We start from the raw sequence: 17,310 nt of genomic DNA on the forward strand, positions 1-17,310 counted from the left end.
GTATAGCAGGTGTTCATCTTCCTCTCAGCAGTGCAAGTACAATGGTTTCCAAGAGAGCAGAGTCGAAGGCATTATTCAAAGCACACCTGGAGATGCAGTTGATCAAATGTCTATGAGCTTGCCCACTCATGAAGATACAAGTTGTTCATTGGCGAGGACATCAAGATATGACAACAACAACATCACATTGAGAAACATCATGAACAACAGCTGAAGGCAACATACCGATGCAACAAATGAAAGAGGAAGGTTGTTGACAACACAAAGGCGGAACAAAGTTGTGAGCTCAAGTAGATCCACAGATGATGAAAGCAACTTTGGAGACTCAGGCTATGAGGTGACGATGCAAAATGAAGATTGCACGAAGACAAAGAATGGAACAAAGAAGGAGTTTCATGTCCTGAAGTAGCAACCAAGGAAGAACATGAAGCTGCATAGACAGACGAATGATTTGCAGTAGGAACAAGAACAATAGTGGGCGCAACATGCATTCATGGATGAAATTGTGCCCATGCAAGTTTTAGATCTGTCCCAGCAATTGGCACAGAGAAGACATGGTGAGTAGTGTTGTTGATCGCATGCAAGGGATTCATGTCATTATGCACACGTCACATCCAAGAAGACCATGTGCATTCTAGTAGATGAGTTGGATGAAGGAGCTTAAAACGGAGGCAAGAGTTCACTTCAGCAAGATGTCACCATGGGGTGCATGCACACCATCACGGATGACCAAGCTTGGCATCAGCTCACCACCTTCGTCATCACAAGCATTTCAAAGAGTTGGTCTCATCACAACAAACCGAGTGTCAGTGATTTCTTGCATGGCTTTCTCAAGTTGTGTTGTCTCACATGAGTACATGTGCATTGTAATGTAACATCATGTTAAGTGTAAGTCAAGTGTCAATAGTTGGATGTAATAGTCACAAAGTAGGTGAAGCGTCATGAGGGTAGTTGAACTGTCACAAAGGGGAATGTCAAGGGTCGACCCACCCTTTGTTATAAATAGTCCCTCATAACTCATTGTAAAGGCTTTTGTTCAGCCAAGCTTCCAATAAGACTATCTTGGAGAGAGCTTGGACAATATTGCAACGCGCCTTGGCTTCTCCATTGCATGGAGCTAACCATGTCTTTGGAGGAGCAGGCAGATGTGGCTGTAACATTCCACTATTGGGGCTAGTGGGTTTACATGGATGTATTGTATGATTGGAACTTACACTTTTTTATATAATAAGATCCAACATGTTTTCATGCATATGTTGTTATTATAGTTGGACTCTTTCGGTTGCTATAGCAATGTATGTTGTTTAACTTACATAGTTTTATATGAACTATTTTGTAAGCAATTATATTAATCTTGTTGCAGATGTGTTGTTGGTTTAACCATCACTTTGGATTTCCATCTCACTTTCTTTCCATCTTGTGATGTATCTTCACTCGTGTGTTCCCTTCCCATCCGAGTATTGTTACAAGTTGCCAAGGGGTGCACTCATCTCACCCACCTACGTTAGAACCTCTCATGCACCTTCCTTGACTCACTGCAGCGGTCACACCCTTGCTACTGATAGAGTTATCTTACTTTCCTCTGTGCGAAATTGCGATAAAGGAATTACCATATGACCCACTGTTGAGACTCCTACACAAAACAGTTTGAGGTCTAATTGGGACTTCTTACCGATCCCATTGACATGTTGGTGGGTCCAACACCGTCAAAAGGCATATATAGACTTTATCTAACAGCTCTTGTAGCTGCATCTTGAGTTCAGTTAGTTCAGGTATACTCATTCGGTAAGGGGCTTTTGATACTTGGGCGGCCCCTAGAATTAACTCTATAGTAAAATCACTATCCCTTTTGAGTCAAGCCCGATATTTCTTTAGGAAGCATATTACATATTCTTGAATAATAGGAATGTTTTCCAAGGCAGCTGACTTTTCCTTAGTATTAGTGTAACCTACTTTAATAGCATACACTCGACAACCCTTCCGAATGCATTTACTTAAATGGTTAGAAGTGATAGGTCATAATTTAAGGGATATCTTAATTCCCTAGATTTCCTGTCTTACACTCTCTTCCGAGATATATCTAATAGTTTTGTCCTTACAATTCACTATTGACCATTACTACTCTAACCAATCGATACCAATGAGTATATAATAGGATCCTAAAGGCAACACGTTTAGGTCTATAATCAGTTGTTGTCTTGCTAATTCTAATGGACAATTTCCTACCTTAGTTGTCACCCTACGTTTGGCTCTGGTAGCCAATTGAACTAACCGGGTATTCTTAAATTTAGCAGAGGTTAAGTAACACAACTCAACTACTTTTAGGCTAATATAACTCAAAATTTCTCCTGGATCTATCAAAATGGATACAAGATGGTTAGTTATTTTACCTTCAAATTCCACCATAGTAGGCTGCTACTCCGCTTGATTGTCCTCCAGAGCTGCATTTATCCGTGGAATACTCATTTCCAGTTCCCCCATAGTGGAAGCTTCTTGAATAGTTGATACTTGTCCCGCCTCGGTATGACGTGGGAAAGTTTTGTAGTAATGGGGTTCCACACAACCCCAACAGTACAATGGTGGTTTTGATGTGGGCTGGCCTTAGGTTTAATAGATGCCTTAGTTACCTGATTCTCACTAGGTAGTTTGGTTTTTACCTGGTTTTTTTCCCAAAAATCCATTATGCTACTTCTTTTGCATATTTGTGGAGCTGGTGATTTTTGTATTTTTAAAATTTGATAATTTTGTCCGCCCCTTCTTATTGGTCAAATTTTTATTGTTTTTTGCTTTCTGCTTCATTTGCTAATAACAAATTCTAGCTTTCCAAATAGCTTCATCCATAGGTTTAGGATTGTCAAATTCTATTCTTTCTTTCATGAAAACTGGCAAATTGTTAAGAAAATGTTGTGCTTTTGCCTTCTCCTCTCGAATATAAGGTATGTATCTTAATAGGGAGGTAAACTTAGAGATAAAATCATCCATAGAGTGTTTCCCAGGTCGCAAATCATGGAACTCTTTAGCTTTTTCATCATAAAATTTCTTAGTTAGATATTTATCCTTGAAGTGTTTTTGAAAATTGTCCCAAGAGACATCTTGCTCGTCCACACCCTGTACCATTTTAACTTCTTCCCACCACATCATAGCTTTTCCTCGTAATTGAAAAATTTCCAACCTAGCCTTTAAATTATCCTCATACTCATAAATTTGAAAGTATTTATTCATATTTATCAGTCAGGGCTCAATAACTTCTTCTTTTTCACTGTCAAATATGGGTGGTTTAATCTTTTTAAATTCTCCTTACAATTCAATTTTCGGCCTTTTATTTCCCTTGCCTCCTCATACATTTTATGATACTTCTTCATGATTTATTCGACCTCCTTCCATTTTGAAGGCCTCTGCTTGCCTTTGGTGTTCATCCCCACGACTTCGTCATCCGGACTGGGGTTGGATTCCTATGGTTTTGTTTATTAGAAAGTCTCTTCATAATTCCTTCCTACTCCAACCTTAATCTCTCGTTATTTTCCCTCAGATTATCCATTTCAGCCTGAAGTTGTTGAAATATCTCCAATAGCATAGTATTTGTACCACTGCGAGTTCCTTCTCCTAGCTGAACCCACACCTCCAGATTGGCTTCTGTAAATGGTGTAGATTCCATTCCCGTTTTCATCCTCCTTGATGGAGTAGGTACTATTCCTCTTCACATATTCTGCTCCCCTTTGTGTAATAGAAAATGTGATGTTATTTTATATTTCCCATTCAGGTCGCAGTATTGAAACCAAGTTACTCTGATACCACTTGTAACGTACACACACCAACACCAACAAAAAAATCTTTGTAATTACCAATAATTACATAAACAAGGATTAAATGTTTCTAGATCTTATGTTACTTACACGGTATCCATTGATCCTACCACCATGGTGAAGTTGTGATAATTAATTCTTGTACTCCTTGATTCGTATTCACCTATAATATATATATATATATATATATATATTTGTGTCATTACATAGTTAATAGGTGAAAGAATTACTTTTCAATTTCAAATTCTTACCCGACTCGTTTTTCAATGGTTTTACATATTATAAGATTGCTATAAGTTATATTCCTATAAAACTAATATGCTCTGCACCAGTACTATCCTAGTACGAAGACATGTCATAAAATCTCTATGGCAAATCATCCCGAATCCAATGCTAGGTTTGTGTGCCGAGAGCCGGACCGTCGATCTAGAAGGATGGATGTGGACACTGGAGATTACTGCAAGATGGTTGAGGTAACTGATTGTCCCCATGGTCGGTCCTCCACTTGCCATTATTTCACTTTCCCACATAAGCTCTACAGGTGTGGTTAGGGTTTCATGGGAGGCTCAATGCGCAAACATTTCAGGGAATGATCTTTTCAGTCCTCAGTTACGGCAAGTTGCCATAAACGTAGTTTTGGGTATATTTTTAGCGATGAGGTTGCTCTTGCTCTACAAACATGGAATTTACAACCCAATCAATCTATTTTACAATAATTATCCACCAGGTTCGATACATTTTGTATTTGGTAACCATTATCTATTTTTCATTGTTGATTTTTGTGTGTTGTTATGGCTTTACCTTGTTTACTAATTACATTTCTTTTATGGACTGCATATTCTTGTTTCCTATAGTATTTGGCCATTTAACGCACACAGGTGATGAATTCATCCTTGATTACTTAATGGCTAAAGTATAGGTGACTTGGGTTCTAGTTCTTCATTTCTCTAGTACGTTTTCCGTTAACCTACGGTTTTCAATTCAATGATTTACAGGTGGGTTCTTCAAACTCCAACCCGTCCTCTCTCTACCAGGGTTTCTCAAGGCTACTGGAACCATCTATTTCATTTTTGATCTAATGTCTAGGTTACTTTACAACCCTATGTTTTGCAAGGGATGTATCATGCTTATTGAAGGCAAACTATGAGTCATGCCATGGACTTGTTGCATGATTTAGAAGGGTATGCCCTTTTGATTTTAGGGAAAAATATTTCCATTATTCGTTGTAATGAACCATTAGGGGAATTTTGAGGTCTAAAATGGGCCTCCTAAGAAAAATGTACAACCAAAATAAACATTATAAGAACCAATAGGATTCAGGATGATGATGTCAACCATGGGGGATGATTCACCATTTTTGGAGTGAAAAAGTAAAAAGATTAAAAAATAATAAAGCTAATTTTTCAACTCATATTTTCAACATATCTCCCTAAGGTTTTAATCAAATTTCAAGTGAGAGTACTCATTGAATTCAACATTTAATTTCTCATTGAAGAAGTACCCATGTTGCATACTTTTGATGGACCCTACTATAAGAAAAATGAGAAATACATGAAAACACCAAGTTCCTTTTTGGGGAAGCCTCTAGCCATTCTATACACTCATACCCAAGTTCCCAATGGTCCCACGTTCAAGAAAAAACATAGCAGTAATTTGAAAACAAATGGGTGGATTTTTTTATAATTTAAAGTAAAATTAATTTTTGATTCATTAATTATGCAATTCTAGTCGTGTACTTTTTCTATTATTTTAATGAATTAAAATCCTCAAAATAATTCGTTATAACTAAAATTATAAATTATAGTTACAGTTATGGCTATAAATTATAAGGATGTGGCCATTTCTGATCACATCGGGTCATGCTCTTTCCTTTTATTGCCAACTTGTCAGGCTAACCTCTTGAAAAAGAGCACACCCATCTTCTAATATATATCAAGAACTTGTCAGTATAACTCTTTTCTCTTTCTCGGCTCGTCATAAACGCATAATCTAATAGGATTAACATTAAGGACTTGGCATGGTGGACTCAATGATAAGCATCGATGAGGATTTGATGAGACTGAATGAGAAAACTGAAGGAAGTGAGCACTACGATGAAGTTGTTCCCACCTCCATGTTTGTCCCTGCACAGACCATCTAGCTCATCACACAAGAATCTTTATTGCAAGCACAAAGAGAGGTTCTACATAAGGTGATAGATATCTTTGATGTAAAGGAACAACATGCTCGCGCACTCTTAATCCACTATCGCTGGGATTTTGAAAGATTACTTGATGTAGTTCCCGAAAGAGGAAATAATTGGTTGCTTTCACAAGCAAGTGTTTCCATTAGACCACAATCCACAAATTCTATAGTTACCCTCTGCACTGTCTGTTTCAAGGAAGATTTGAAGGAGGGGGACACCACAATGATGGATTGTGGTCACACTTTTTGCAATGTCTGTTGGACGCAGCACTTTCTTACTCAGATAAGCGAGGGACAAAGCAAGCGGATTAAGTGCATGGCTCCCGATTGTAATATCATCTGTGATGAAGACATTATAAGAAAGCTAGTCACTGCAAAAGATCCTGAAGCAGCCCAACGCTTCGATCGCTTCCTATTTGAGTCCTATATTGACGACAATGACAAAGTGAAGTGGTGCCCTAGTGTTCCCCATTGTGGAAATGCAGTTCGAGTTGAAGGAGATGTTTACTGTGAGATCCAGTGCACTTGTGGGCATCAATTTTGCTTCAATTGTTTGGCTCAACCACACTCTCCTTGCTCCTGTTTGATTTGGGAGCTTTGGGATAAGAAATGTCAGGACGAGTCTGAGACTTTAAATTGGATTTTAACTAATACCAAGTCCTGCCCCAACTGTGGGAAGAACGTGCATAAAGATGGTGGCTGCAACTTGGTGAGCTGCGTATGTGGCCAACACTTCTGTTGGTTGTGTGGTGGCGCCACTGGACATGGACGTGATTTGAAAAGGTACACACATTATTACTCCAGATGGAAAGTGCATGACGATTCATTAAAACATCAACAACAAAATTTTGCATTCACGAAATCACCAACCATTTTTTTCTAAAATTACTCACTTCATCAAACTCAAATTCGGTGTATTTTTTTTAAAAAAAGGTCACTTAATGGGAAAAATTTCAAAAGGAAATGAAAAGGATAGACAATGCGTAGCGTGACCAATTTAAAAATGAAGAACTTCAATATAAAATGTTTTGATTAGAAGAATTTTTTATTTATTTTTTATTTTATTTTTCAATTTTCGCTCATTTTATATAATATACATTTGACATCTAAATATTTTATTTATAATTCACATTCTCCACATTAAAATGTCAATATTTTCTCCTTTGTATTTGGATTTTTTTGTTATTATTATTTTAAAATATTATATGTCAACTTCATATTAAACATGGAAGAGATTATAAATCTTCCTCATACCTTCAATTAAAAGAACTTATATATAGCCCAAATTGAATATTTTATGTTAGGCATTGGAATATTTTATTTATTGTTAGACATTAATTTTTTTATTAATATATATTTGTTTCAATAAAATAAATTACACATCATATAGTATCAATAATATTATTTTTGCATATTAAACATGGAAGAGATTATAAATCGTCCTCATACCTTGAATTAAAAGAACTTATATATAGCCCGCATTGAATATTTTTGTTAGGCATTGGAATATTTTATTTATTGTTAGGCATTAATTTTTTTTATTAATATATGTTTATTTCAATAAAATAAATTACACATCATATAATATCAATAATATTATTTTTGCATCTCAACTTTGAAAGTAATGAAGGAATTACATATCTCTTTTATACTTAAAAGTATTTTTTTTCAATTATTTTATTTCTTTATAAAAAATGATGCAACATTAAAATGGAAATTGAAAATTTTATCTATAGACAATATTAATTTTATTTTTTGATTTATTAATGTAAATATCATACTAAACCCTAAAGAGAAACCCAATAAAAAGAAATCCAAAAAAGTTATTATTAGTCCCTGCCATCTGGCATCCGGCAGGGACTATAGTAATCGTTAGGAGCGGACTTAGCATTAGTTTACCGGTTCCCTGCCACTTTTAAACCAAAGTTCTTACGGTCATGTAATTTTACTATTCTAATAAACCAAAGTTCATGCTTTCGCCATCTTATTTGGCCTTAAATTAAGGCATACAGCTCAAAACTTAGGAAAAAGATCGGAGGAGTACAGGTAATTACAACAAGTTGTTCACTCGTGCATGAAGTAATGCTAGCATTAATTTTATAGCATTTAATGTTAGAGATTAATACCACTGCTATAATACAATAGCATATGTACCCTGCTACAACAAGCTGTATGCTTGCCACCTCATGTAGCATCGTACACCTGCAAGCTCATGCGCCACCGTTACATGTACGCCTGCCACCACATCTATGCTTTTTGTGGGCATGTAACAAGTATTTTGCTCATTGTGCCTTCTAGTATTCCGCTGCTCACCATTTTCTTCTGCTTCTCCTCCATTGACAACGATCTCCATATCTCCGCCTCGTCGGCCATTTCTGAGACTGTCTCGGCTGTGGCGGGATCTCTCCTCCATTGACAACGATCTCCATATCTCCGCCTCGTCGGCCATTCAGGTAAATCAATTTAATGCATCCCATTCTATAGTGGCTTAAGTTTGCATGTATCTGGTTTCTCTCAGAGCCTCGACTGAGTTTGTTTGAGCGTTTTACAAAAGCTTCCGAAGGTTTACAGAGGCCCATTTGGGCCGAAACCGCCATGCTGTTTTATTCATGTGCAGAGCTTGCTGTCGAAGGCCCGAAGGATGACTTGGTTTTGGATTGCTGCTCTCTGCAACATGCAGTGAGAGACAATGAACAAGGTGAGATAAATAGTTTTTTAAACCTGTATATTTACATTTTCCCATTATTTTTCTGCAGCCTTAATTTGCAGCGAACTTAATTTGCAGCCTTTATAGCGACCAATGGAACCTGTTGCACCAATTATCAGAATCCTGCAGTGAGAAACAATGAACAAGGTGAGATAAATAGTTTTTTAAACCTGTATATTTACATTTACCCATTATTTTTCTGCAGCTTTAATTTGCAGCGAACTTAATTTGCAGCCTTAGTGCCAACCTCTTTGATAGCATTGATAATACTATACCGACCTGCTACCTGCGCTGCGCCTACTATGGAGATCACTACATCCACCAACTTAATTGCCTCCAGTAGGCTTGGGTAATCGTCCAGAGATCCCTGTAGCAAATTGAATTTTCTAATGTGTATTGTGCTTCATGATCAACTACTTTAATTGGTACTAAAACCCTAGGTTTTTCCAGGTATGGTGCTAGTTTAGTATTTTTTCATGTATGATGCTAGTTGTGTTGTTTTAGGTTGTTTAGAGGGCGCGCTCATTAGCCCAGTTGAGACTTGCCTCAATTTTATTGCTTAGATGTTTCCAATCTTGAGGTCGACAGTTTGCACCTCTCTGACTTCAATTTCATTGCTCATCTATAAATTTTATTATGTTCAGAGATCTGTTATTATTTTACTATTTTAGATATTCTCAAGTTTTGATTCCTTACTAATTAGTTTTTCATTTATATTATCTTTTTTCTAAAAATAAAAACAGAGACGGGAGATTGCTAGGTGAATACCCTGAATAAAAACAGAGACATGAAATTGCTGGTTGAATACCCGGAGTAAAAATAGAGACAAAAGATTGTTGGTTGAATACCCAGAACCATGATGTCTTTCTTCAGAAACGCCGAACACCAGATAGTTGGTCGAGACAAAAGAATCCCCTGCATAGCCTGCAAAAAATAAACATTAAATTTAGCAGTCAGAGACATATTTTAGGTAGAAACAGAAAATGGAAAATGCATACCAACTTGGAAACCTATATACAGAAAGAAGAAACAAGCCGCATCTAGGAAATTACAAGCTTCCATCCACCGTCGCTATCGACACTCCAGTTTTCTGAAGTAGCATCTTTGCAATGATCGTCGGGTTGTTCTTTGCGTCAAAACTCAACCAGGTCTTGCCATTTATCTACATGAAATTGAAATGTGTCTTTCGTTGCATGAAATTGAAATGTGTCTTTAGTTTAAGGGAATGGGGTGTTTTCATGCCGACACGTAGTCACTTACCTTTTTTTCTCCATCACGCATTGTAGTTGAACTGAATTTTCTTTTGATCTATTTCTCATTTGACCGGTTTCCTACTTTCGTTTACTGTATCCTTCTCAACTTTCTTCTTCGAGGAACCTAATACTTTTGTGTCTATCTATATGAAAACTTGATAATTTAATGGAAGATTTTTTATCATACCACATTTTCATTGTCATGGAATTCGCGTAATTTGTCATTGAGCCTTTGATTGTCATGGAATTTGCGTCATTTGTCATTGACTCTTTGGAATCCAAATTAGAGAAACTACCTTATGCTTAAAATCTTTTGTTTCATCTTTACTTCAACTAATAAATTTTAATTTTATATTTTAACAAATATATAATTATATTTCGCTTTAATTTTTATAAAGCGGCACTTGAAATAATAAATTGTCATTTTATTTTTGTATAACCAAATAAAAAATTATATTTATCAGAAATTCAAGTAAATTTTTGAATAATGAGTATAACCAACCTTTCTTTTTCTTGAGATGTGAGACGTGGGGATGCTTCCAAGGTTTTCTCTGGTTCGAAAGTTTCAAGGTTATAAGCTGCGTCCAGATACCAGATATTTCTGAGATTTTTGTGGGGGCCCAAATGTTTGAACTTTGGCCAAATATTGCTTTTGATACAACAGTATGTTACGTGAACAATTTGTTCCGTATGCTTGGCTGGATGCATGACACTTTAACTGATTGTGAGTCTGATGTTCTAAACTGTTACATGGTTTGTGATATGCATAACTAAACACACTTACAATTTTTTTGCGGTGCCTAATCTCAACACTTGTATTTAAATTTTGTGGACTGGTTTTCTGTTTAGGTACAGGAGACAACAACTGTACACTGTGGTTTCTATAGTGAACGTGGAGGCTTTGATATTGATCTTGAAGATAAAAGATTTATGAACAATTGTAAAGCTGTTGTGTCAACCTGCACATTTGGTGGAGGAGATGATCTTTACCAACCTATTGGCATGTTACAAACATCATTAAAAAAGGTTTGTATTTATAACTCTCAAGTTATTCTGATTTGCTATTAAATCAGAGTAGTTCTGATTTAAGTGGATGAAATTCAGGTGTGCTATGTAGCATTTTGGGATGAAATCACATTGTTGGAACAAGAAGCAGAAGGAAAGAAACTTGGTGAGAGTCGCACAATTGGAGTATGGCGTATCATTGTTGTTCACAATCTGCCTTTCAGTGATCAGAGACTGAATGGTAAAATTCCAAAGGTCAGTCACAAGGTTTGCTGTTAAAATTTTTGTATTTATTCCATATTCGGGGTTTAATCTTGTTGAGATCATAAGAGGACAGTGGATCTATTTTGATCTCTTCAACAAACCCTAATCCAGTTATCAAACAAGCAGATTTATAACCGCTCCATATATCAATATCGGCTTCATTAAAACTGGAAATTATAGATGCGATTACCACATGGAATTCTCTTTCTTGTGAAGACATTGACACCAAAGCCTGCAGATGTGAAGTCCAAAACTCTGGGTGCCGCTACCCAATCATTCGATCACTTCCTAAACAGGCTCAACTTGATGCAGGGACTCGCTGCGTCGCAGCTGCCCTTGTTAAAAATATTGATATTACTCACTTATTGAGAAGAAAATCTAAAAGAGTTATTATTAAAAATATTGATTTACTCACTCATGGGTAGTCGTTATAGTCAATTATATTAGTTGTGAGTTCATATATCAACAATTTAGTAACCTTATTAGTCAGTGCTAAAATGGGTTCATTAACTTGACACCATATTTGCAGTTTAGATGGAGATGAAGCTGTTGGCATAAAACCATAGTTTTTCATTGTTTCATTATTTTGATTCAGGATTTTGGAGAAGCAATCCATTCATTCGTTATTAATAATATATAAAACTTTAATATTATTAATAATATTAAAATCATTTATTACATATTAATTACTATGTACTTGAACCTTAGGCTAAGATTATACTATTTGTATTAACATTAAATTAAATTATCAAATGCTAACATTATATAATTTGTATTGGCATTAAATTAAAATATCTAATTTATAAATTATCAAATGCTAACATTATATAATTTGTATTGGCATTAAATTAAAATATCTAATTTAAAAAACAATATTATTATGATATTTAAAAAAATATTAATATTAATATTATTAACCCATTTCAGTAAATTGGAACACAACATTACGGTTATGGCACTGCTGCAATTGATGAAAACCTTGTTCCGGTGGCTTATTTGGAAGGGTGATCTTTGTTCGGTTATATGTTATTTGATTAAACCAATCACTTTAGCGTGGAACCTATATGGTTCCCTTCCTTTTTTGTTTATTTTTATTTTTTAACATTGCGATGATTGGCTTTAATTGATACAAAATCTGGGAATTTCAAGAAAATTATGTTTACAATTCCATCGCTTCTTAAATTGATTATTTTAAATTGAACTCCAACAGAAAGTTTTAGTTACATTCATTAAATTGATATCATTAGTCACATTCATTGTAGATTTGATAAAGAATATCCTTTTAATATTATATCTTGTCAATCTATTTAATAATAATTTAAATTTCTCTAATCCAAATTTCAGTATAGACCACGCTTTTGGTGTAATAAATAAAAACAATGGCATAGTTGTGTCTTAAACACGTATTTTGAAAAAAAAAATCATTGTAAAATTTATTAGTTTTTTTTTTTTTTTTTTTTTAAATCATAACTAATTATTATTAATTATGTAATGTTTTTTATAACGAATTTAGATTCATTTTAATTTTTGATTTATCAAGAGAATCAAATTTCTTTGCATTTTAATATATTTTCATCTCAAGCGATTTGATCTATGTAGAAATTATGTGTAAATTTGCAACTGCTTATGAAGTTTTAATCAAAATCACAAGACACAAACCTACTCTATTGTTCTACAACATTAATTCATAATTTAGAACAAAATTCTCAAACATGCAATAAGAAATAACACACATGCACACAATATTTTTTTCTAGGGAAAGCAATTTGCTAAAAACCCCAATGCTTGCTTGCATTAACATGATGAATAGAGGTGTATTGCAATTGCTTTGCTCAATTGAGAAAAACTTGCAAGTGCATAAGCTATCTCTCGTCTCACTGAGAAGCTCTAACCCAAACTTAGTCAATATATGCCTCTGCTTGAGCCCCTATTTCCTTGTGCAATTTCTTGAGAAATTAGGCCCCTATTATTTAGGAATTGCTCCAAAATGTATTACACAATTCCCAAGGTTAAGCATCAGACTGCATGCAACAATTGTACACTCAAGACTAGTCTACAACTAATGTTACATTGGTTTGGAATATCCACCACAGATGGGAACTCGAATTCTATGCATGCACTAGTTATTTTGGGTTGATTTATCAATTAACCATATGATCGCTGAGTTTGACTAAAGCCCCATTGAACAATTGACCTTCCACTAGTTCCTCCAACAGTTGGAACTAGTTTAACTTAAAAACAACTTGAAATAATTGACCTTGATTGCTACAAATTAAAAATCACACACGATTAAATGAACTCTAACTCCTCTAACTCAAATTTACTGAGCTAACTGAGTGACAAGAGCCATGTCACCTCAATCAACTGCATCCAAGTTGTTTGCTGATGTGGAAATTCAATTTTTCTCAATTTAATCAAGCCAAAATCAAATTGAGAATTTCTTGTTGCATTTTTCAACACTATTATAAACCATCCCTATCTTTCACTTGCGGAATTCGAGCTTCCCTCTTGAAAAGGCCTTTGTCAAAATGTCAACATCTTGTTCCTCTATCGGAATGTACTAAAGCAACATTATCCGCCTCTACACACAGTCCCGTAAATGGTGATACCAGGTATCTATATGCTTGGATCGATCGTCAACAATAGGGTTCTCAAAGAGCTTGATGCAACTCTGATTATCACCGTAGATCACAATAGGATCCATCATTTGACCAAATAATCCAACAAGTAGTCTAGATCACCTCACATGATGCTTGAATTGAAACCATGCATTATGCTTCTGCTGAGATGAGCACCATAGATATTTGCTTCCTACTATACCAGGAAACAACAATGGACCCAACACTAAAAATTCCACCTGATGTACTCTTTCAGTCTGATGGACTCACCGCCCAATCTACATTTGTGAAGCCACACAACTTCAATCCCTATGTCCATCTGTACTAGAGTCCAAACTAGGTAGTGCCTCTGAGGTACCGTAAAACATGCTTAGTTGCCTTCCAAAATAATTGGGTTGTCCTGACCATAACTTCACTTCGTTGGTTGACTTCATAGAACCTATTTGGTCATGTGTTCACAAGATACATGAGTGAACCCACTAGCTTTCGATAAATGGTAGCATCCACTTCCTCACTTGAAGTAGCATCCTCCTTCCTCCAATTGGTTGCTAGAGGTGTCTCCATGGGTTTGCAACTCTCCGTGTGGAACCTTTGTAGTATCTCATTTGCATACTTTCCTTGAGAGACAATCAATTCCCCATCGTCTTACCATACTTCAAACCTGAGGAAGTAGTGGAGGAGACCCATGTCCTTCATTTCAAATTCCCTTGCATGGTCCTCCTTACAAGATTTGATCAGCTGCTCATCACTAGATAAAATAAAATCTTCAACATATAACACAATCATAAGAAAACTACCTTCTACCAATAAATGATAGAGGTTTGCATCCACTTCACTTTTGGTGAATCCCAAACGGGTGAGATAACTATCGATCATGGTGTGCCAAGCACGTGGTACTTGTTTGATACCATACAATGCTTGCTTGAGTTTGCACACATGAGACTCCCGATAAAATGCCTCAAAACCTTATGGTTTCTCAATGTACACCTCCTCCTCAATAAATCCATTGAGAAATGTTTTTTTTACATCCATCTAGTGGATCTTCCACCCCATCTACATAGCTAGAGCAAGAATTTGTCTAATGGATCAGTACCTTACTACAAGAGAAAAGGTCTCCTCGTAGTCAATTCCCTCAACTTGAGAGTACCCCTTGGCCACAAATCTAGACTTATAAGTCTCTATGCTTCAGTCTATTGCCTACTTAACCTTGAAGATCCATCTCTAACCCACAACTGATTTATCTGCTGGCCTTGGGACCACTTCCCAAACACTGTTCTTTACAATGGATTCATATTCCTTGATCAGGTGCTCAAGTCCTAGGTGTTGTAAAAATGCTCAAAATTCAAAGTGCTCAGAACTGGTTCACAACTGAACGACTGGAAAGTGCTCCTCCTCCCAATTCCGGCGCCGCAAACGGTTCAGAAAATGGTCGCCGTATGAGGGAGATATGGCCAAAACAATATTTTGCCCAAAACATTAGAAAATTGGAATTTGTTAAAAAAAAATTAAAAAAGGAATATTCCTTGGAATATTCTACAGAATATTCCTTGGAATATTCCAGGGAATATTCCCTTTCAACAGCCAATCAGAGGGTGCCACGTGGCCCCAGATGACGTCAGCAAGCATTATATGGGCGCATGGTTAAAAGAAATTTATATGGCAAGGTCTGTGGTTTGAACCCGCGACCTCATGAAAGCTAAGGCAACGTCTTACCATCGCACCAATGGTGTGAGCTGTGTATGAAGGGCGGAGAAAAGCTGTTTTAAATTTTAAAATTGTTTGGGCGGGAAACCAAAGGGGGCCAGCCCCCATACACCATACGACCAGCACCGGGAACCAAGAGCTAAGCATTAACCGCCAGCACACCAACCGTCGGGCACGCACTTCGAGGCAAAAATTTAATATAACAGCAGTTTAGTTGGCGGTGGCGCCAAATTTGGCGGACCCGCCATAATTGGCGGGCTAACTGGACTTTCACTAAAGTTAGCTGGAGTTCTTTTAGGGGAAACTGGCAGTCAGGAGTAAATGGCCATAACTTTGGCCCAGAAAGTCGGTTTTGGACGATTTTTTTTTTTGATTTTGGGTATTTTCGACCTTCTGAAGCCATTGGTGCAGGTCTTACAGCCATCAGAGGTCATTTGCATACATTTTGGAGCCGTGAAAGTTCTAGGAGCCACTAGGGGCCAGTATTGGGAAGACTGTACAGGGTTGCAGGTATCCATTGGAGGTGATCCAATAATCAATCCTGAAGGATTCATGTGTTCTGAATCCATTTCTACCATCTATTTCTCCTGTAGATGCTTCTATTCAGTTGTATTTTCAATTTGAGCATTTAATAAAAACAAGGACAAGCCCATTTGGAGGCTTTGGACCCAGCAGACGCAGCCCTGGAGGGGGTGAACTGCTTTATCAACTTCTTGTGCATATGTGGTTGGTTTATTTTGCAGAACAAATTCGTTTTTATGTGTTAAACAGTAAAAGGAAATAATTCTGCTATGCTTAAATGGATTGTAATCAAGTGAAAAAATCATGTGTTTCATTTCTGCAAGACATGGGAAGCTTTTAAATATGTTTATTTCTGAATTGAATACCTTGCAAACGAATTTCAAGTAGTTTCATATTCAGATCAAGTTGGTATCAGAGCACTGGGTTTTTGTGCAAAGATCTTCTAATTGTCTTGCAAGTATTGATGCTTACCAGGTTGAAACTTAAAAGAGGGGAAGGACAGTTGACTAGAGAACGAGAGAATCCTCAGTCAAGGAAGGCCAGAGAGCCATCACCTCCACCTTCAATTTCACCCTCAAGAGTCTCAGCAGAAGCTTCAAGGATGTCTGAGCATGGAGGAGAAATTCCTCTAGAGACAGATCCAAGAGAAGAAGAAAGAATCTTCAGAAAGGCTTTCTTAGATCTCACTGAAATGGTGAGGATATTGTACCAAGAAAGAAATGAGAAATTGGCTGGAGAAGGGTCCAAACATCCACCTGAAGGAGAAGGCTCTTCAGGAGGTAAGAAGGATGATGATCATTCCAAGAAAGGACATGGAGGAAATGGTGATCCACCACCCCCATCTTCACCTTCTTCCTCTTCATCTTCGTCTTCTTCTGTTCATAAGCATAGATCCTCTGGAAAAAGTCCTTTTTTAAAGCTTGATGTAAAATTCGAATTACCTATGTTTAATGGTGAAGTGAATGCAGAAAAGCTTGACAACTGGATTAGGCAGTTGGAAGTTTACTTGAGGATCCAAAATATGCATGATGATGCCACAAAGATTCAGTTGGCTTCTTTGAGAATGGATGGAGCAGCCTTAGTCTGGTGGGAGGCCAAGACTAAAGAGGAGATCAAGAAATTTGGTAAGGTTACCTTAACATGGCCTGAATTTCTGTTAGCCATTAAAAAACAGTTTTATCCTCTTGCTCACATGCAGAAAGCCATTATGAACTGGCAAAATTTCAGACAACTTAAGGGTCAGAGTGTCC

The 17,310-nt window shown here is 36.5% G+C and overlaps 1 protein-coding gene across 1 annotated transcript; it reads left to right on the forward strand.

The window, feature by feature from the left end:
- The first annotated feature begins 8,314 nt into the window (after nucleotides 1–8,314).
- Nucleotides 8,315–11,446, forward strand: LOC149154908 (putative hexosyltransferase MUCI70). The gene is made up of 5 exons (XM_089441429.1): nucleotides 8,315–8,440; nucleotides 8,605–8,685; nucleotides 8,773–8,841; nucleotides 10,797–10,973; nucleotides 11,052–11,446. Exons 3-5 carry the CDS (start codon nucleotides 8,833–8,835, stop codon nucleotides 11,229–11,231), a joined length of 366 nt encoding a protein of 121 aa, XP_089297555.1. The 5' UTR covers nucleotides 8,315–8,440; nucleotides 8,605–8,685; nucleotides 8,773–8,832; the 3' UTR covers nucleotides 11,232–11,446.
- The last annotated feature ends 5,864 nt before the right edge of the window (nucleotides 11,447–17,310 follow it).

Source organism: Pinus tabuliformis, chromosome 9 (genome assembly GCF_031772625.1).
Source record: "Pinus tabuliformis cultivar Carrire ecotype Pingquan chromosome 9, CPIR1, whole genome shotgun sequence".
NCBI classification, from domain to species: domain Eukaryota; kingdom Viridiplantae; phylum Streptophyta; class Pinopsida; order Pinales; family Pinaceae; genus Pinus; species Pinus tabuliformis.

Excerpts from the sequence above, each read along its gene's own strand:
- LOC149154908 (XM_089441429.1), top strand. Across the intron at positions 10,974-11,051 it reads TACAAACATCATTAAAAAAG|GTGTGCTATGTAGCATTTTG; the intron begins GTTTGTATTTAT and ends GATGAAATTCAG.